General features: G+C 44.4%; 1 protein-coding gene across 1 annotated transcript in view; it reads left to right on the top strand.

Moving 5' to 3' along the window:
- Positions 1–23,018, top strand: part of APAF1 (apoptotic peptidase activating factor 1) — a 147,291-nt gene that overhangs the window by 83,532 nt on the left and 40,741 nt on the right. Inside the window, exons 19-21 of the mRNA XM_077265565.1 lie at positions 820–945; positions 6,384–6,503; positions 22,064–22,189. Coding sequence (XP_077121680.1) covers positions 820–945; positions 6,384–6,503; positions 22,064–22,189 — 372 coding nt within the window. The remainder of the gene's footprint in view (positions 1–819; positions 946–6,383; positions 6,504–22,063; positions 22,190–23,018) is intronic.

The following is a 23,018-nucleotide window of genomic DNA, read 5'->3' as shown; positions in this document are numbered from 1 at the left end:
GACTCCCATTAATCAAAAGAGAACTTAAAACAGTTGTCTAGGGTTGGCACAAAAGTCTGCAGTCACTTTCTGTATTTCCAGAATTGTGGATCCTCACATCGCACACGGTCAGAATTTTACTGTGCTGTTGGCGATACCGGTGGTCATGTGACCACAAGTGTGCAATGTGCATACTTCTGGCCACATTACGGCTAGACATGCGTTGCCTTGCTCAATTCACTTGCATTGGGTGAGGCCGTACACATCTACTAGGAGTGTTGCCGGGGGTATGCATAGTGCATACTTGTGGTCACATGACTGCCTGTCTCACCTCCGGCATTGGAGCATCCTGACGGCGCGCTGTGCGTGATCGGAGATTCATAAGTCTGCAGTCACATAGAGTGACCGAAGAGTGTTGTGCTAAACATGGACAACCTTTAAGAAAAATACGCTACGTTTCTTAAGAGGTGCACTACTCATATTAAATTCAGTAAATTGGGCAACTTGTGTGCCAAAAACAGTGCTCTCTTGAATTTCCATTATAATTTAAGCCAATATCTGGCGGTTAGGCACTTCGACTAACTGCAACTTTTTTAAAAAAAATTTTTATAGTGCCGAGGGCTTCGGGAAAAAGGGGAAATATATATAACTTTATTGTATGAAGTACATGTGGTGCTAAAAAGTTGAGTTGGGTTTAGAGAAGAAGTAGGAGACACAATTGCACTGACCAGATTTCACCATATTCAGCATCCGCAAACTCCTATATCCTGAACAATTTGCCACATATCCAATCCTTTAATTTTAAGCGTATTATTTCCTGTCTGTCATTTGTCTGTCTAGCTGTGGGATATAAACTCCAGTACAAAAATCGCTGACTTCAATGCACATTTAAGTTGGGTCTGCTGTGTCAAATTCTCTCCAGAAGGGTCTTCGCTCTTGACGTCATCCGAAGACCACACAGTTAAGGTGAGGAAAGAATTCCATTGAAATTATCAGTTTTTAGCTGTATGTTCCCGTGGAAAAGGTGTAAATGTTTTGTAGGATTTATTTTATGTCTTGCACACAGTTGGTGCACATGTAATAATTTGGTTTCCAATATGTTTGATAGTTTACAAGTAAAATGACAGCAAGTGACAAATGTTTAAAAGGGAAAAAATCATACATATCCCCTGAATTTCTGATAAATATTAAATTAAGAGCCCAGCTGCATCCTGCATAAAAATGGAAAAAGATGAAAAATAATGTATAAAATACATTACATTAATGTCTTTAAAGCACTGCAGAATATTATAAGCAACGCATAATACATTAAAATAAAAATGGTTCTTGAATTATAATTATCAGCATTTCATACAATTTTATACTTTTATGGGCAAATACATTAAATATATACAAAGACTCAACATTTATAGTGTTGTCCCTTATTTTTCAAGACTTCTACAATTCGCCCTGACAGCCAGATATCAGCTCCTTGGCCAAGTCCTGACTAATCAGTGCTTGAAGTTTATGGCTAAGTGCACACGTAGCAGAATTGCCGCGGAAATTTCTGCGGCAATTCTGCGCCTCCTGCCGCAGGTATATCGCATGCAGAATTTGCATGCATATACCCGCAGAAAACTAGCGTTTTGCAAGCATAATTAGCTTGCAGAATGCTAGAGTTTTCCAAGCGATCTGTAGCATCGCTTGGAAAACTGACTGACAACTTTTTACTATAGATGCTGCCTATGCAGCATCTATAGTAAAAGATAGAATGTTTAAAAATAATAAAAAAAATAAAAAAAAAGGTTATACTCACCTCAGCGGCGTCCGTTCCTAATGCTGTGTGTTCAGGACCTTCCATTGACGTAGCGGTCACGTGACCGCGGTCATGTGACCGCGACGTCATCGCAGGTCCTTCACACACACCACGGAAGCCGCTGAGAAGGTCGGGCCGCCAGAAGGTGAGTATATCGCTATTTTTTATTTTAATTCTTTTTTTTTTTTACCAAATACATGGTGCCCAGTCCGTGGAGGAGAGTCTCCTCTCCTCCACCCTGGGTACCAACCGCACTTGATCTGCTTACTTCCCGCATGGTGTGCACAGCCCCGTGCGGGAAGTAAGCAGATCAATGCACTCCTATGTGTGCAGAATCGCCGCGATTCCGCAATTTTAATGAACATGCTGCGTTTTTTTCTGGATTGCGATTCCGCTCAGGAAAAAAATGCAGCATGTGCACAAAAAATGCAGATTGCATTCTGTTACATAGGATGCTTAATGTTAGCGTTTTTTTCGCGGTTTTATAGCGTTTTTAAAGCGAAAAACCACGAAAAAAACGCAAAAAATCTGCTACGTGTGCACACAGCCTATCACAATGTGTTTCTATTTGTTGTTCTGCTTTTTGAGGACTAACCACAGGTTCTCAATGGGATTGAGATCTGAGGAGTTAACTGTTTACGGACCTAACTTTTCAATGTTTTGTTCACTGATCAACTTGGTTATCACTTTTGCCTTGTTTATCACCAGATCGCGCCTGGATTATTAATAATTTATAGTATTAATAACATAGGTATACAAAATGTGGGTTTATGAACATTTTTTCAAATCCAATGACTGATTTTTATGCCCTGATTATAAAAAAAAAAAACACTTCTGTTTTTATTTATCACATGGATTTTGCCAGAAAAGCGCTTGTGAAGCAGAAAGAAAGAGAAAACTCTTTATTGCAGCCAAAATGCACACAATATTTTATATACCGTATAAACATTTATTGAACATTCATTCTGCAACTTTATTGGAAATTAATTTTTGCGCTTCTTCCTTTTCTCTTGATATTTTTTCTCTTATAGAAGGCCTGCGGATCTTCTCTGTGAAGCATCCAGCAGTAGTTCCCCTTCATGTTCACGTTCCATCTAGTTTGGCATAGTTGTTGTCTCCTTGATATCCTGATGACATCTTTCTCCTTGCTGTTCACTAACAGCACCGAGGCTTTCAGGAAAGTAGTCCAAATGAGAATGTACAAAATGTAGCTTCAAATTCATCAGACAACTCAAGGCTTTGAAATGTTTCAGCATGTTCTCCATGATGGAGTGTTGGCAGGAGAACTTTACTGGGATCAACTATAAACTTTCCACAACTATGTTTCTGAGTCCAGGTTGCAAAGATGTTCTCGTTGGGCAAGTTTTTTGGCTACAGTGATGAGTCCTATCCCGGCTGTCCCATTCACACAAAATACATGGGTACTTCGTGTATCGTCCTTGCTGCCCAAGGAGCAACAACTTTCAGATCACCACATATTGACCATCCTTGATCCTTGTAGTTAAGTTTCTTCAGACTAGAGTCTAAATTCTGATAGCTTTCCTTCATACTTTCTGCCATTGTGCAGTAGCACAGCTGTCAGACTTTTTTTTTTTTTTTGGATGAATCAATAGTCTCCATTCGCTCATCTTGTACTCAATGTAAATTTTTTCCATCAGCCAAGTAACATTGCTGTAATACACTAGAGCAGCATCTTGAGAAAAGTATGTAAGGAATTCCACTTCCCTGCTTCTTTACCATGAAAAACAGGTACCAGGAGCTAGAAGTTTAGTTTCCTTTAGTCTAGAGCCTTAGGCTATGTGCACACTTTGCGTGTAACCTCTGCGGGTTCTCCCGCAGCGGATTTGATAAATCTGCAGGGCAAACCCGCTGCGGTTATCCCTGCAGATTTATCGCAGTTTGTTCCGCGGTTTCCGCTGCGGGTTTCCGCCTATACTATTGATGCTGCATATGCAGCAATATGCAGCATCAATAGTAATGTTAAACATGATAAAAATTGGTTATACTCACCCTCTGATGTCCGGATCTCCTCAGCGCTGCACTCGGCGGTCCGGTTCCAAAGATGCTGTGCCGAGAAGGACCTTCGTGACGTCACGGTCATGTGACCGCGGCGTCATCACGGCCATGTGACTGCGACGTCACCGCAGGTCCTGTTCGCACAGCAACTGAGACCGGACGCCGCGGGCAGCGCAGAGAGGTGAGTATAACATGATTTTTTATTTTAATTCTTTTTTTTTACACTAATATGCTTCCCAGGGCCTGGAGGAGAAGGAGAGTCTCCTCTCCTCCATCCCGGGTACCACCCGCACATTAACCTCTTACTTCCCGCAACGTGGGCACAGCCCCATGCGGGAAGTTAGCGGATCAATGCATGTCTATGGGTGCAGAATCGCTGCGATTCTGCACAAAGAAGTGACATGCTGCGGGTTGTAAACCACTGCGATTCTGCGCGGTTTTTCCCGCAGCATGTGCACTGCGGTTTGCGGTTTCCATAGGGTTTACATGTTAATGTAAACGCTATGGAAACTGCTGCGGACCCGCAGCATCAAAATCGCTGCGGATCCGCGGTAAAAACCGCAAAGTGTGAACGTGGCCTTAAAGTTCTGCAAAATGTTTAGGAAGGTCCAAGACCCTGACCATATTATTTGATTTGAGTTGTGAAAAAAAGCAATGGCTCGTTGGGACTAGCATGAAAGTCTTTGTCAGGATTTTACTCTTCATGTTCAGAATCTTCTGAATCAGGTGTGTTGTCAAGTTTCTCTGGAGGTAAAGGGACAGGTATTCCTTGACCTTGAGGCACAGGGCGAGGAGGTCCAGGCATATAATTTCTTTCTTATTTTTAAGGTTGAATCCCTCTACGTTGCACGTACGAAGGTAGCAGTTATCACTGATTTTCCAGTTTCCTCCAGATCATAGGCACACCAAAAACAAATGCTCTTTTTCTTCCCTTTTGACCACTGTTGTAGCTCTTCTACACAAACAGAACACACTCCATGTAGAGCTACAACTTGTCCTGATCACATAGTTTTACACTTTTCTAACGAAATACGTATTGTTCCTTTGTTGTTTCTTCACTACTAAACGACTGCAAATGTAAAAATGTTGTCAGCTGAATTGTACCACCTCCATGTACCAATTTCGATCACGTTGTTAGAAACTGAAGCTTAATTTACCACAACTATTAATTAAATACTGAAAGGATCGTGGTAAGCACACTACCACATTCTTATGAACTCTATCCAAAAGAAAATTTGCTTTTGCTCCCCATAGCAACCAATCACAGCGCAGCTTTAATTTCTTATACTTCTGAGGTTAAATGAAATATATGCTATGATTGGAAACTATAGACACCACCACATTATTTGGAAGTTGAGTTAAAATCTTCTATGCCAATTGCAGCACAGCATCCATTAATTTCTAACTAATCAAATGACACCAAAATTATCCACCAAAGGTTACGCAAATGGGTCAAAGTATGGTGCAAGACAAAGCCTATGGAGTGTCTTGCTTCCACATCTATGTGTCTGGGATGCAGTTACTGACAGCTCAGTTGTCCAGTTTGGGGCAGGGGCGTGCTGAGCTGTCAGTGTGTTGATTTACCGCTCGGCTGTCCAATTTTATGCTGGGAGGCTCTGGCTGTCTCCAGGTGTTCATTATTGTAGGTGAATGCCAGGCTGCTTAAAGGGACACTGTCACCTGAATTTGGAGGGAACAATCTTTAGACGTAGGGGCGGGGTTTTCAGGTGTTTGATGCACCCTTTCCTTACCCGCCGGCTGCGCAGCCGGTGGGTAAGGAAAGGGTGCATCAAACACCCGAAAACCCCGCCCCTAGGTCTAAAGATTGTTCCCTCCAAATTCAGGTGACAGTGTCCCTTTAACTGGGCTGTTACTCCCAGACCTCTGCCAGATGTACACTCAGCTATTGTGTGGTTTGTCACTCTGTGCCTTGCGTTCTGTTTGAAGATCTTTCCTTGCCTGACCTTGAACTTCGTTCTGGCCATCCGTCTGTTTAACCCCTTCTGTTCTGATTGGCTGTCCTCCTGGTATTCTGACCTCGGAATGTTTCCTGACTACGCCTTTGTCTCTTTCTTCTGTTTCTGACTTACCTTCCTGGCTTTTGACCTCAGACTCCTGACTATTCTGTTTCATGGCTTGGCTATAAAAAGTGACTCGGAGTCACATGGAGGCAGTGTTTGTGAAAAAAAACTGTACTTGATGACATTTTTTTCAATATTTTTACTGAGTTCAGCGATCAAAAGTACCGTATATACAAATCGACTCTTCAAACAATTTTACCCTTGCAAACCTATGTCACAGCTGGAAAAAAAAGCATTTTTTTCTACATAAAATTGTTTTTTTTTTTTGTTTTTTTTTCCAAACCAAATTAGAGTGCTGAATTGATCACTAGGATTAGGAATTAAATAGATTTCTATGATAAAATTACTTGAAAAACATCCCATAAATCCTTTGTGCATTGAACATTTCAAATGGAAAAATGAAAAATAAGTTTCTATAAATTCCTCTCCTGGCTTGTCTGTACGTTGCAATTAGGTCACATTTATAAAAATATACTCTATACTAAATTTTATTTTTTATCTTATAAAAATAGCTCTGGGAAACAAGCAAAGTGTGCAAGCCCTCAGGCACAGTCCTAAAGCGTGAATTTGATGTGGCTTTCATTGGAGATGAGGTGACTGTTTTGGCACCTGACAAGGAAGATCGGTTACTGGTGAGTAGATATTAATAATTCAAAACAGTGTATGTGTATGTATATGTGTGTGTATGTATATATATATATATATATATATATATATATATATATATATATATATATATATATATATATATATATATATATACATACATACATACATACATACATACATACATACACACACACACACACACACACACACACACACACACACACACACACACACACACATATACAGACCATATATATACTGTACACAGTACAGACCAAAAGTTTCAAAAGTTTGGACATACCTTCTCATTTAAATATTTTTCAGTATTTTCATGACTGAAACTTGTACATTCACACTGAAGGCATCAAAACTATGAATTAACACATGTGGAATTATATACTTAGCCACCTTTTGCTTTGATGACCCTTTGATGTCTAAGGGTCACTTCCATCTTTCTGTCTGTCTGTCACGGATATTCATTGGTCGTGGCCTCTGTCTGTCATGAAAATGCAAGTCGCTGATTGGTCGCGGCAAAACAGCCACGACCAATCATCGATGGGCACAGTCCGGCGGCAAAATGGCCGCTCCTTCCTGCCCGCAGTCAGTGCCCGCTCCATACTCCCCTCCAGTCAGCGCTCACACAGGGTTAATGGCAGCGCTAACAGACCGCGTTATGCCGCGGTGTAACGCACTCCGTTAACGCTGCTATTAACCCTGTGTGACCAACTTTTTACTATTGACGCTGCCTATGCAGCATCAATAGTTAAAAGATCTAATGTTAAAAATAATTTAAAAAAATAAAAAATCGTTATATACTCACCGTCCGTCGGCCCCCGCATCCAAAACAGGCCTTTCTCGCTCCTCGCGACGCTCCAGTGACCGCTCCATGCATTGTGATCTCGCGAGATGATGACGTAGCGGTCTCACGAGACCGTTAAGTCATCTCGCAAGACCGCAATGCACTCTTGAGACTGGAGCGCGCGAGGAACGTCTGTAACCGTTTCGCCTGGATCCGGGGGCCAACGGAAGGTGAGTATATAACTATTTTTTATTTTAATTCTTTTTTTTAACAGGGATATGATGCCCACATTGCTATATACTACATGGGCTGTGCAATATACTACGTGGCTGTGCAATATACTACATGGGCTGTGCAATATACTATGTGGGCTGTGCAGTATACTAGGTGGGCTGTGCAATATACTGCGTGGGTTGTGCGATATACTGCGTGAGCTGTATGATATACTATGTGGGCTGTGCGATGTACTGCGTGGGCTGTGCAATGTACTGCGTGGGCTGTGCAATGTACTGCGTGGGCTGTGCAATGTACTGCGTGGGCTGTGCAATGTACTGCGTGGGCTGTGCAATGTACTACGTGGGCTGTGCAATGTACTGCGTGGGCTGTGCAATGTACTATGTGGGCTGTGCAATGTACTACGTGGGCTGTGCAATGTACTACGTGGGCTGTGCAATGTACTACGTGGGCTGTGCAATGTACCACGTGGGCTGTGCAATGTACCACGTGGGCTGTGCAATGTACCACGTGGGCTGTGCAATGTACTACGTGGGCTGTGCAATGTACTACGTGGGCTGTGCAATGTACTACGTGGGCTGTGCAATGTACTACGTGGGCTGTGCAATGTACTACGTGGGCTGTGCAATGTACTACGTGGGCTGTGCAATGTACTTCGTGGGCTGTGCAATGTACTACGTGGGCTGTGCAATGTACTACGTGGCCTGTGCAATATACTACGTGGCCTGTGCAATATACTTCATGGCTGTGCTATGTACTATGTGGGCTGTGTTATACACTACGTGGCCTGTGTTATATACTGCGTGTGTGGGCTGTTAATATACTACGTGGCTGTGTTATATGCTATGTGGACTGTTATACACTCCGTGGGCTGTGCTATATACTACGTGACTGTGCTATATACTGCGTTGCTGTGATATATACTATGTGGCTGTGCAATATACTACGTGGCTGCTATTTACTACGTGGGCTGTTATATACTACGTGGCTGAGCTATATACTACGTGGCCGGCCGCGAACAATCAGCCGAATCCTGTGTATTCAATGTATTATTCCAAGACCTTCATAAATACACTACATACATATTCTAGAATACCCGACGCGTTAGAAAATTGGGCTACCATCTAGTGTGTGTGTGTGTGTGTATATATATATATATATATATATATATATATATATATATATATATATATATATATATATATATATATATATATATATATATTTATTATATACACTGCTCAAAAAAATAAAGGGAACATTTAAACAACAGAATAAAAATAGGAAGCAACACCTGTTTGACAATCAATTTCACATGCTGTTGTGCAAATGGAATAGACAACAAGTGGAAATTATTGCCAATTATCAAGACACACTCAATAAAGGAGTGGTTCTACAGGTGGGGACTACATCTCAGTACCTATGCTTTATGGCTGATGTTTTGGTCACTTTTGAATGCTGGTTGTGCTTTCACATTCATGGTAGCATGAGACGGACTCTACAACCCACACAAGTGGCTCAGGTAGGGCAGCTCATCCAGGATGGCACGTCAATGCGAGCTGTGGCAAGAAGGTTTGCTGTGTCTGTCAGCATAGTGTCCAGAGGCTGGAGGTGCTATTAGGAGACAGGCCAGGAGACGTGGAGGGGGCCGTAGGAGGGCAACAACCCAGCAGCAGGACCGCTACCTCAGCCTTTGTGCAAGGAGGAACAGGAGGAGCACTGCCAGAGCCCTGCAAAATGACCTCCAGCAGGCCACAAATGTGCATGTCTGCACCTACGGTTAGAAACCGACTCCGTGAGGATGATCTGAGTGCCTGACATCCACAGATGGGGGTTATGCTCACAGCCCAACACCGTTCCGGACCATTGGCATTTGCCACAGATTACCAGGATTGTCAAATTCGCCACTGGCGCCCTGTGCTCTTTACAAATGAAAGCAGGTTCACACTGAGCACGTGTGACAGAGTGTGTAGATGGGGTGGAGAGCGATCTGCCTGCGACAGCCTTCAGCATGACCGGTTTGGCAGTGGGTCAGTAATGGTGTGGGGTGGCATTTCTTTCGAGGGCCGCACAGCCTTCCAAGTGCTCGCCAGAGGTAGGCTGACTGCCATTAGATACCGAGATGAGATCCTCAGACCCCTTGTGAGACCATATGCAGGTGCGGTTGGCCCTGGGTTCCTCCTAATGCAGGACAATACCAGACCTCAGTGTGTCAGCAGTTCCTGCAACATGAAGGCATTGAAGCTATGGACTGGCCCGCCCATTCCCCAGACCTGAATCCGATTGAACACATCTGGGACATAATGTCTTGCACCATCCACCAAGTCACGTTGCACCACAGACTGTCCAGGAGTTGGCGGATGCTTTAGTCCAGGTCTGGGAGGAGAGCCCTCAGGAGACCATCCGCCTCCTCATCAGAAGCATTCCCAGGCATTGTAGGGAGGTCATACAGGCACGTGAAGGCCACACACACTACTGCGCATCATTTCCTTGTCTTGAGGCATTTCCACTGCAGTTGGATCAACATGTAACTTCATTTTCCACTTTGATTTTGAGCATCATGCCAACTCCTTCGTGGGATATTGGTTGTGATTTACGTTGATAATTTTTAGGTTTTGCTGTTCACAACACATTCCAACTGGAATATTTCATTCAGTGATGTCTAGGATGTGGGATTTTAGTGTCTCCTTTATTTTTTTTGAGCAGTGCATGTGTGTGTAATAAAAAAAATATATATATATATATACACATATATACACACTGTGTGTATGTATGTATGTATATATATATATATGTATGTATGTATGTATGTATGTATATATGTATGTATGTGTGTGTGTATATGTATATATATATATATATATATATATATATATATATATATATATATATATATATATATATATATATATATATATATATATATACATATATACATACATATACATATATTATATATATGTATATATATATTTCTCCCTCGCCTCATTGGGGGACACAGACCGTGGGTGTTATGCTGCTCGCCACTAGGAGGACACTAAGTGATACAAAGAAAGTTAGCTCCTCCCCTGCAGTATACACCCTCCTGCTGGCCCTCAGCTAACCAGTTCTTGCTTAGTGTCTGTAGGAGGCACTTGGGTCTGTTTTCAGACCCCAACTTTCTTATTTTAATTTTAATTTTTATTTTTCTGTAAATTTTTATTTTTTATTCAACGGAGTGAAGGGGGCGACGGATCCCTTTTATAGGGCCCGCTCTCCCCCGAACCAGCAACAGGCGAGCACGGCGAGTATACCTCCCCGTCCCTCTCCTGCGACGCTGGAGCACGCCAATTCTTACTGGGGCGACGGGTTTCCATCTTTGGTCCCGATCTCCCTTCCCCCTGCAAGACGGCGAGTACTTGGAGCCTGCTCTAATGTTCCTCTCCGGGGGCCCGACATACAAGGCCCACATCACATGGCGTTGCACAAGAGGAACGTACCAGTTCCTGAAGAGGATCCGAGAACGGAGGGAGCGCGCAGGGACAGGGGGACCTGCATCGGCAGCCATGGAGGCTGAACCGTGAGTACACAGGAGTTTCTCCTGCGCTCCGGATCACTTGCGGCCGCCGCGCATCGCCACCGCCGGACAGGCCGGAAATTTAGTCCCCGGCTTTTCAGCCGGAGTAGGCCACAGTGGCCTCTATGGGGCAGGTGCCAGTGGTACTTGCGGCAGAGTCCCTGGGGAGCGCCGGCGGTCGGGGAACTGCGGCGGTTAGCGTCGCTCCGTTGCGGCCGCCGCGCATCGCCAGGCAGGCCGGAAATTTAGTCCCCGGCTTTTCAGCTGGAGTAGGCCGCAGTGGGCAGATCCCTCCCACGGCCATAACCCCGCCCCCTATATCGGCGCTTCTCTTCTGGGACGAGAGGCGCCCTGCAGTTCTCGGGGGCCATTCTTCCTCTGCCTGCGTGGAAGATGCGGTCCTGGGGGTGCCGCGGCAATCATTCGGCGCGCGGCGCGCCGACACGCTCCACCGGCAGGCTCCATAAATTTCGTCCCCGGCTTTTTCAGCCGGACTAGGCCGCAGTTGAAATCCCCTTCAGGGGCGAAGGTGCCTTCACGGTCCCGATGGGCTGAACTTCGTGGATATACAGAAGCCCCTCTCCATGGTCTGGGCATCCCCCACTGTCCCACCACTGTGAAAGCGGATGGCACAAGGAGGCGGACGGTTCCTCTCCACCTCCCTAACAAAAGGGATGATGGATTGAGGTTTATCCCTCTATCTCGGCACCTGAGGTAACGCCCATCCACGCTGCAATACCCGACATCCGCGGCGGCTCCATGCCGGGACGCGCACCGTTGGTGAGTGGATCCTGGCAGCGATGGGCTTCTGCAGCGGGATAGTCACAGGCAGTCTCAGGCTTCCATGTGGCCCACCTCCTTGAGGTAACGCTCCAGCCGGCTACAACAATTTCGCTCCCGGCTTCGGCCGATGTGTAGGCCGCACCCCAGAAGCGCACTGTGGCGCCTTAAGGCGGCTCTGCCTTTTTTCCTGGCGCTTTTCGCCTGGCACGGAAGCACTCGATTTTCTCAAGCAACGGGCGTGACCACCCCTCACTTCTACGCTGGCGCCGGCTGCAGAAATTTACGCCCCGGCTTGGGCCTATTCATGGAAGTCTCGAGACTCCGCCCACGTCGTGCCTGTGGCTCCGCCCCCTGAATTGGGCATGACCAGTATTCCTGGTCTTAAAGGCACGTGACCAGTATTCTCTGGTCTTAAAGGCACGTGACCAGTATTCTCTGGTCTTAAGGGCACGTGACCAGTATTCTCTGATCTTAAAGGCACGTGACCAGTATTCCCTGGTCTTAAAGGCACGTGACCAGTATTCCCTGGTTTTAAAGGCACGTGACCAGTATTCCCTGGTTTTAAAGGCACGTGACCAGTATTCCCTGGTCTTAAAGGCACGTGACCAGTATTCCCTGGTCTTATAGGCTCGTGACCAGTATTCCCTGGTCTTAAAGGCGCGTGACCAGAATTCCCTGGTCTTAAAGGCGCGTGACCAGAATTCCCGGGTCTTAAAGGCACGGGACCAGTAAGTATCCCCTGGTCTTAAATGCACACGACCAGTATTCCCTGGTCTTAAAGGCACACGACCAGTATTCCCTGGTCTTAAGGGCACACGACCAGTATTCCCTGGTCTTAAAGGCACACAACCAGTATTCCCTGGTCTTAAAGGCACACGACTAATATTCCCTGGTCTTAAAGGCACATGACCAATCCGAAACTGGTCATAAATGAGGAGCCCTCTGCCGCTGATCCCAGTTTATCCCAGTGTAACTAGTTCCCTCAGTCTAAACTCCCTCGTAGAGCTTTTTGCCATCCAGTCCGGATATGCGATTCACTGGATAGAAGCCTCTACGTGGGACGCTATGCCTGGTCTGATTTTTAAGGGCGACAGGCACTTTAAAGGGCGCCGGTCTCCCCACACCATCAACAGACGGGTACATGAAGGTCACTTCCATATCCTTTTCTGCATCCAGGCCTAACGCCAGACAACCTGTCCTGTCCACCCGGAGACCTGAACTCTGCGGATGTACAGAGGCACCCTTTTTTCGCGCGTCTGAGCACCCCCCTCTGCATCACCACTCTTTAGCAGAAGATGCAAGAAGGCGAATGTTCCCTCTCCACTTCCCTGTTAAGAGGATGGTGGATCGAGGCTCCTAATTTTTAACTCTGCAATGACCTGCTGGAAGCAGCGGCGCATTCTGCCACTCGGCAGATTAACCGGGTACAATCTCCTGTGGTTTACCTACCAGTATCCCTGCCCGATATGTCCTCAATTAAAAATGCCACGATCTGTCAAATAGCAAATCTGGTTTGTTCCGTTTTGCGGCTACGGGTCCAGCCCTCTACCCTCCCTAGCCGCCGCATGGATTGCTAGAGCAACGGTCTCCTGCCTGGAGACCTTAACTACTTTGATTCACACCAGTACCCCTTTCCTGAAGACAGTTCAGCTGGTCAATCAAATTTTTGAGCGGGAGACTAACCAAGGATCGTACGTTCCTACAGCCCCGACCAACAGTGAAAGGGTTGTCCAGGACAGTCTAGATCTAAGGGATCTTGGTTCCTAAAAGGGGAACGAGAAGTAGGACCGATCCCGGACCTCAAACTTCTAACAATTTTTTTCACAAGATTCTTCTTCTTCGAATGGAGTTCCTCCACTCAGCCATTACTTCAACAAAAAAGGTGCAGTCTCTGGCATCCATCGACATTCGGGATGCCTAACCTCTTCAAAAATCCCTTTGCTTTTCCATTCGTGAACAGCATTTAAGTCACGACCTTGTCCTTCGGCCTTGCTACCGCACCCAGAGTGTTCGCAAGGGTCATGGCGGCTGTCATCTTGCACCTAGAGGCGTGGCCGTCCTGCCCTGTTTGGCCGACTGTTTACCCGCCCTTGCAGGACTATGTTAAGTCGTCTATATCACTTGTGATACCCTCTCACCTGGGCTGGTGGCTAGACTTAGACAACTTCTCATTTCCAGCCCAGCAGATATCCTTTTTGAGGATGATCCGGTACTCTTCCAGAAGGGTGGTAAATTTCCCTCCAGACAAGGTCATGGTTTTTCAACAGGGAGCTCGCGCTCTTGCTCACTCATCCCCTCATTTCATTCGATTTGCTGGGAGGGTTCTAAAAAAAAAAAAAAAACGGAGACGACAATGGAAGCAGTTTCCTTCGCTCCGTTAGTTTTCAGCAAGTCAAGCAGCCTTTCAGACGATAGTCTCTGAGCTCCTTCATCCAAGGTTTTTTCTCCCGGTTCCATGGTTACTAGTAACTTCCAATGCCAGTCCTCTTCTCCCGATCATTGCTCTGGAGATCTCAAAGGTAGTCCTATAGTAGGTCCACTACCTTATGGCGGGTCAACCCATCCGATTTCAATTGGACAACGCCACGGCTGTGTCATACTTCAATCATCTAGCGAGTACCCACGTTCAAGCACCATGGCCAAGGTACCTCACATGGGCCGAGATCTATCACTCGGTGATCTTGGCAGTACATATCCCAGGAGTAGAACTCTGGGCTGCGAACATATTTAGCCGTCAGGGCTTCACCTCAAGTGAGTGGGAACTTCACCCGAAAGTCTTCCATCAGACCCGCCTTCACTGGAGCTCTACAGTTGTAGTTCGGATGGCGTCCTGACTGATCGCCTGTGTACTCGAGTTTGTTGTTCGGCCTCGAGATCCAAGAGCCATCGCACTGCATGCTCTGGTTATTCCGTGGTACCAGTTTCCACTTCCGAAAGCTTTTCAGAAGCAGAAAGGGCCCCAGTGATCCTCGGAAATCCGCACTGACCACGTCAGTTCGCTTGCGGAGCTGGTAGCTTTCTGTCTTCCTGCAACAAAACTGCAAGTAGGGACCACCTCGCAGGATGTTTTCACATGTAGTTCTTCCCTATTGCATACCGTTAGATCATTGGGATCTATTCTATTAGGGAAGGTCGCCCCCTTTTTTCTCGGCGATATCCTCATCCTGACGAGTCTTCGGTGCTAACGGGTCTTTTCAGACTTTTTTCCCTTATTTCCTTCAAGGCAAGGTTGTCCTCAGGCCTTCCCCGTCCCTAGTTACCAAGGTGGTATTGTATTACTACTGTCATGAGGGCATAGTTCTTCCCTCATCTCTTTTGGCACCAGTCCACAAAATGGAATGAGTTGCCCATATTCCGAACGAAGCGAGTGCTCTGAGTAGGTACGTCTTGAGGACGGCGTCCTTCCGAAGGTTGGACACTGTATCTTGGGTTTCCTAACGGTAAGAGGAAGGCTTTACAGGAAGGGTTTGGCCGTCTTCATCGGCCATTTAGCCTGGTGTATTCCTTTCACCATCCAGGAGTCCTTCCGTGTTAGATGACAGCCTATCTCCCTGTCTATCGTGGGTTCTAGGCACCAGGCGTCGACAAGACACGCCTGCAAGCTTGCGGATTCGTCCAGTCCGCATGCATCCTTGAAGCATTATAATTCCCAGACTTCCACAGATGTGACTCTGGGCAGGCGGACTCTGCAGGCCGCGGTGGCGCACTTGTAAGTAGCAGTTACACAGGGCCTGATCTGACGTTGTCCCCACCCAGGGACTGCTTTGGTACGTCCCACAGTCTGTGTCCCCCAATGAGGCGAAGGAGAAAGAGGGATTTTTGTGTACTCACCGTAAAATCCTTTTCTCCGAGCCAATCATTGGGGGACACAGCTCCCACCCTGGTATTGGCTTATGCTTGTTTTTATAATCCGATATGCTATACTCTCATATATAATATGACATGCTGTAAGCTAATATGTTGTTACTGATCTCCTACTGCTTTTTGCACCGAACTGGTTAGCTGAGGGCCAGCAGGAGGGTGTATACTGCAGGGGAGGAGCTAACTTTCTTTGTATCACTTAGTGTCCTCCTAGTGGCAAGCAGCATAACACCCACGGTCTGTGTCCCCCAATGATTGGCTCGGAGAAAAGGATTTTACGGTGAGTACACAAAAATCCCTCTATGTATATGTGTATATACACTCACCGGCCACTTTATTAGGTACACCATGCTAGTAACGGGTTGGACCCCCTTTTGCCTTCAGAACTGCCTCAATTCTTCGTGGCATAGATTCAACAAGGTGCTGGAAGCATTCCTCAGAGATTTTGGTCCATATTGACATGATGGCATCACACAGTTGCCGCAGATTTGTCGGCTGCACATCCCAAAGATGCTCCATACAAGGCAGGATGGATCCATGCTTTCATGTTGTTTACGCCAAATTCTGACCCTACCATCCGCAGCAGAAATCGAGACTCATCAGACCAAGCAACGTTTTTCCAATCTTCTACTGTCCAATTTCGATGAGCTTGTACAAATTGTAGCCTCAGTTTCCTGTTCTTAGCTGAAAGGAGTGGTACCCGGTGTGGTCTTCTGCTGCTGTAGCCCATCTGCCTCAAAGTTCGACGCACTGTGCGTTCGGAGATGCTCTTAGGCCTACCTTGGTTGTAACGGGTGGCGATTTGAGTCACTGTTGCCTTTCTATCAGCTCGAACCAGTCTGCCCATTCTCCTCTGACCTCTGGCATCAACAAGGCATTTCCGCCCACAGAACTGCCGCTCACTGGATTTTTTTTCTTTTTCGGACCATTCTCTGTAAACCCTAGAGATGGTTGTGCGTGAAAATCCCAGTAGATCAGCAGTTTCTGAAATACTCAGACCAGCCCTTCTGGCACCAACAACCATGCCACGTTCAAAGGCACTCAAATCACCTTTCTTCCCCATACTGATGCTCGGTTTGAACTGCAGGAGATTGTCTTGACCATGTCTACATGTCTAAATGCACTGAGTTGCCGCCATGTGATTGGCTGATTAGAAATTAAGTGTTAACAAGAAGTTGGACAGGTGTACCTAATAAAGTGGCTGGTGAGTGTATATATATATATATATATATATATATATATATATATATATATATATATATATATATATATATATATATATATATATATATATATATATATATATAGTAAACAGGAATGTTACCATTAAAAGACAGCAAGCAGGAATTAAACCGCAAGGAGAGTTTCTTAATATAATAATCAAGATTTATTCATACAAAGTTGTAAGAACTTTTTTTTCTTTGCCTTTTAGTTATTAATTTGCAGCATGTTCCAGCATACAATATTTTCAGCACTTTAGGGGCATGTATTTAGCAGTAAAGAATAAATGTGATTTATTTTTTTCTCCCCAGGATGCTGGCAATTATTTCAATGTACGTAAACCACGATGCATCTGTGTAATTATCTTTATTAGTCTGAGAGCTCCAAAATATGATATCAATTATATATGAGTGTACTTGCCATCTTCAGGCTTTTTAAGGACACTAAATATGTCTTTGTTCTTTTCACCTTTTACTGGGCATATTTAGGACATCACTTCTTTTGAAACTACAATGAATTCAGTTGTAGTTAAATTTACGCGTTTGCATGTGGAGAGTCGGAGTAGCTAACTTTATGAATTTAAACTATAACACCATGAAATTCTAAGTCTCATTAACCTGCCACTTGTTTCCAGCACCTAATATCAATATAGTTTGACATTTATCAAAAAAGGGGACCGAAAGCTGAAGCCCAATAGTCAAATTCCTATTGTAAAAATAACAAAGGTATGGTAAATTTTATGTTAGAGCCAATCCATCATTAGATTATACTGTACTATTTTAAAGAGAAACTTTAATTGGATTTTTTTTTCAAAGAAGCACTCCTCCTCCACCCATCAAAGTTTTTATCCTCCGTAATATATTGCAGTCATCTTATTGTACAGCACTGTGCTCTTACAATTGCTCATTTTTCCTGCTATCCAGTAAATTATTCTCTTTTCCATCAGGACTATGTAGAAACAGGAAGTCTCTTGTCCCTGCATTTATCATTCCCTCCCTTTTATCTCCTGACACAGCTGCCTGCTCTTTCCCGTGCCAGGAACTTTTGCAGTGACTCATGACTCATACAGGGAAAATTGACCTCCTTTTCTACGTAAAGCTTAGAAAAATTCAGCTAATCAGTTTTTAATCACATGAGGTCATAGACCTAATGGAAAACACAAGAATTCGCTGGATTGTAAGTACACCATGCCATATGATATGGTGATTACAGTATATTAAGAGGACAAAAATATTGATGGGAGGAGGAGTGCTACTTTAACTTAACCCTTTCCAGTTGGTGCTGCTGCACCGATTCTGGAACAGTTTTTCTTAACTTTGGAACATAGAGGTACAGATAAAGGTATCGTTCCTGGAAATAAAAATGCAAATTTTCCCTTCAAATAATAGGAAAACTCCAATAAAGGAAAACCACCTATGCCAAAACATGGTATCCATTCACAGACAGCTGTTTCGGGGTATTTGCCCCTCATCAGCATGGAGTAGGAAACTGGCTATTAGGAGCAGTGCCTAGTGAAAAGACTATAAACATAAGGATGAATGACTTCGGGGAGATCAAAACATCCAATACTGCGGAGACACCATCACGTGTTTCTCAACGCAGTGATCCAGAACACTGCCCCCATCCCTAAAGGGAAATATACAAATGTCTGTAGAAAAAAAAAATCCTTTATTGGATGCTGCCCTTCCCGTGGTTGTTCCTTCACGGTGAAAGACCTGGTTATTCATTGCTTGCATTGAGAAACACGTGATGGTGTCGCCGTGGCTTTTCTACATGCATTTGCATATTTCCCATAAGGGATGGGGGCAGTGTTCTGGATCACTGCGTAGAGAAACACGTGATGGTGTCTCCGCGGTGTTGGATGTTTTGATCTCCCCGAGGTCATTCATCCTTATGTTTATAGTCTTTTCACTAGGCACTGCTCCTAATAGCCAGTTTCCTACTCCACACTGATGAGGGGCAAATACCCCCAAACAGCTGTCTGTGGATGGATACCATGTTTTGGCATAGGTGGCTTTCCTTTATTGGATGTTGCCCTTCCCGTGGTTGTTCCTTCCCGGTGAAAGACCTGGTTATTCATTGCTTGCGTTGAGAAACACGTGATGGTGTCGCCGTGGCTTTTCTACATGCATTTGCATATTTCCCTTTAGGGATGGGGGTAGTGTTCTGATCACTGCGTTGAGAAACACGTGATGGTGTCTCTGCGGTGTTGGATGTTTTGATCTCCCCGAGGTCATTCATCCTTATGTTTATAGTCTTTTCACTAGGCACTGCTCCTAATAGCCAGTTTCCTACTCCACACTGATGAGGGGCAAATACCCCCAAACAGCTGTCTGTGGATGGATACCATGTTTTGGCATAGGTGCCTTTCCTTTATTGGATGCTGCCCTTCCCGTGGTTGTTCCTTCCCGGTGAAAGACCTGGCTATTCATTGCTTGCGTTGAGAAACACGTGATGGTGTCTCCGTGGCTTTTTTACATGCATTTGCATATCTCCTATAAGGGATGGGGGCAGTGTTCTGGATCACTGCGTTGAGAAACACGTGATGGTGTCTCCGCGGTGTTGGATGTTTTGATCTCCCCAAGGTCATTCATCCTTATGTTTATAGCCTTTTCACTAGGCACTGCTCCTAATAGCCAGTTTCCTACTCAACACTGATGAGGGGCAAATACCCCGAAACAGCTGTCTGTGGATGGATACCATGTTTTGGCATAGGTGGCTTTCCTTTATTGGATGCTGCCCTTCCCGTGGTTGTTCCTTCCCGGTGAAAGACCTGGCTATTCACTGCTTGTGTTGAGAAACACGTGATGGTGTCTCCGCAGCTTTTCTACATGCATTATCCTTCTGGAAGACCTATGACCTAGGACACACATCCAGCTTTCTGACACTGGGCACTACATTGTGACCCAAAATCCTTTGGTAATCTTCAGATTTCATAATGCCTTGCACACAGTCAAGTCACCCAGTGCTGTTTTCCCTTTTAAGTAGAATGTAGCACCAGGGACAGCAGCTGCTGCTTCTACTCCAACCAGACCTATGAACCAGCACCTCTGTGCATGACAAGTACCAAATAACAGTACAATTGAGATATAAGCACTGCTGGTTAAAGGGTTATTCCCAAAATCATAATTTGGTGTCAGCATTCAGTACATATAGAATAAATCATGTGTGACAATACAACCTAATAATTCCCTTCCATGGCTCTTTTTATCTTGTGATGACACTGGATATGTCCTCCAGTTTGCTGTCAGTCAAGGATGCACAGATAAACCTAATGACCCTATTTAATAAAACATTCCCACGCCCTCTCACGACATTATCATTGCTCTGACAGCCATGTTGTGGCAAAGCTCAGCTATCATGCCCTGAGGATCCCACTGATACCTGCTCCACTTGATCCTAATGACCCTGTCTAGTTAAAGAATAACAGATGCACCTAATAAACCTGTGTAATGAAACATTCCCACAGCATTATCATTGCTCTGATAGCCATGCTGTAGTAAAGCTCTGCTATGCTGTGCATGCACATGATAGTGTTTACTAGAGGAAACTGGAAAATCCAAGTGCACATTGTAAGTAGAAAAGAAATCTTTGTAAAATGTTTGTACACTTCATCAGTTTGATGTCACATCAGATGGCTTATTTGATGTGGATATGTATTTTGTAATAAAAATAACCTTATGAAATTTCTCTTCCCCTGTCTTTTTTTTGTTCTGTTTCTCTCATTCTTTTCCCTATATTTCTCTTTCACTCCTTCCTATTTGCCATTCTTGCTCTTTTTTTCTTAATCTCTGTGTCTAATCTCTTTATATATTGAGATCCTTTTTCTCCTTGGACGCTCACAGTAGAGCAGATGGTGAGGAATGCAGCACTGAAAATAAGCAGGGTGCTGCTGAGAAATGTACCATAGTTTGACAGATAATAATAATAGGACTGTCCATTCAGCTCTGTTATTTAGTCAGTAGTTGACTGAAAGGTGTTATCAAGGTAAAACCGTTAGCAGGTGTCCCACCACTGGGGAATTTTTATCCCTATTACAAAATAGTCCAGCAGGTCACACGGCCATCCACCACTCTGCTTATTCTCCAAAGAGCTGAAGGTAAAGGCCGAGCACCGCTCTTGCCAGCCCCATACAGAAGACATGTGCACTGCCACTCTATTCTAACAAGGATAAAAGTTCTCCCGATTAGTGTAGGTCCTAATGGTTTGACCCCCGACTGATTAACATGTTATCACTTATCCTATGGATAAATGATAACTTGTTTTTAACCGACAACCCCTTTAATACAAGAAAAAATAGAGTCCTACTATAATTTTGTAAAAATTTTAGGAGGCACATGACAAATCTGTTACATGTGCTTTTATATAGATAATTCTTACATATAAGTAATGTATTTATATTGGGAGCTGAAAAGTGTAGTAAAAGATCTTAAGGAAATAACATGCCCTACTTAGCTGATATAGGCGTAAAGAAGCTTTATTCCAAGCAATATTTATAATTATATGTGGCAGTAGCACAAAATCAAGGGGTGGTCAAAAAGCACAGAACTCAAGTGGTCTTTCACCACGCATCCATATTTGAGCCCCAAAATGATCCTTCCAGTCTTTGGTTATGTGCGGCCGGCTGTGCCCAGTGGCTGTTGTGGTCACATGCTGTACTGCTGGCATCGCTGCTGAGCGGTGGGAGCCATGATGCCAGGGATACAGCTTGTGACTGCTGGGAGCTCAGTGCTGCATTGGCTAGGTAAGTATTGTGTCTTTTGGGTTTAATTTTATTACATTGCCAGCTTTTTTTTATTATTATAATTGTACAGCCACATTATTTCATTTACAGACACCCGTGAATTGTCAAGTATTAACTGTCTTTAAAGCTAAGCTGGTGAACTTGTTTGCCTGTCATAACCCAGACATCAATCTGATTGATCATTACCATCAAATTAGCCATTGGTCTGGCAGACGAGACCCCAACCAAACCCTAAAGCACTGAGGTTCTGACACTAGATTGGCAGGACATGCACGCTCCCTCTCAAATTTAATTAATAGGTTTCAGTGACTTATCACATGAATTAACCAATACGTTACATGCAGAGCCATAATCATCCTGTTGTCATTTCATCTTGTTTCATCAGGTAATTAATGGAAAGACTGGAGACATCATTTGTCAGAGCAACGTACAGGACTTTTCGTTAACATGCTGCTGCCTGCACCCTGATCAGCACTTAGCGGCTGTCGGTGGGGAAGATGGAAGTGTCCAGGTATGTCTCCTAACTCCTTTCAGGTGGCGTAGGTATCTGCACTTTGCATAGCAGGTATTTTATCTGTTCACATTCTAGTTTCGCCATTGTAAGATGCTAGGTTGGTCCATTAATGATATTAGATTGGTTATACGTTTTTGTTTTTTTTTTTTAGTTACTGTTTTGCTGCACTGCAGGGGGCAAAAAAAGCCAACAGATTGGGCATGATGTTTCCTGCTCTTTTTGCTGGAATTTTTTTCTGTCCCTTTTTCAACACCGTGTTTTCTTGCAGGGTTGGTTCCCGTCTTAGCTAGAAAGGTGAGAGGTGAAATGACTGCAATTTGTAGAATGCTTGAAAGGAAGAGCAGTTCTCATAAGAAAAAGCCATACTTGGCATGCTCAATTCCGTGATTCACATTTATAAAATGTCAGTCCCCATGTTACAAGAGACATTTATAGTGTGTGAAATCGGAATAACACATTTGAGTGCATACTCCTGGCAGTTTTTACAAGTCCATTGTCCTTTCTGTCAACTTTATAAGCAAGCACTGACTCATCCATATAACCGCTTCACATCTTTTACTAACAAATGGGTTAGATGGATATAAAATGGGATCACAGAGAGTAAAGCGAATTAACCTGCTGTGTGTAGCGTCTGCCTGTAGTGGATAACATGAACTTATTGAGATTTGTTCTTTCATGTTTAATCACTGTCATACCACAACATAGCATAGACATGCCAGCCATGCAGGGCTGAACACAAACATGCAACAAATCTATACATGCAAATAAGAAAGACAAGGAATTGGAGCCTTCTCTAGTTGTATGGCTGCAACCTCCTACTGTGATT

Source organism: Ranitomeya variabilis, chromosome 5, assembly GCF_051348905.1.
Source record: "Ranitomeya variabilis isolate aRanVar5 chromosome 5, aRanVar5.hap1, whole genome shotgun sequence".
Lineage (NCBI taxonomy): Eukaryota > Metazoa > Chordata > Amphibia > Anura > Dendrobatidae > Ranitomeya > Ranitomeya variabilis.
Note: the sequence above shows the minus strand (reverse complement) of the source record. Positions and strands in the feature narration are given on the sequence as shown.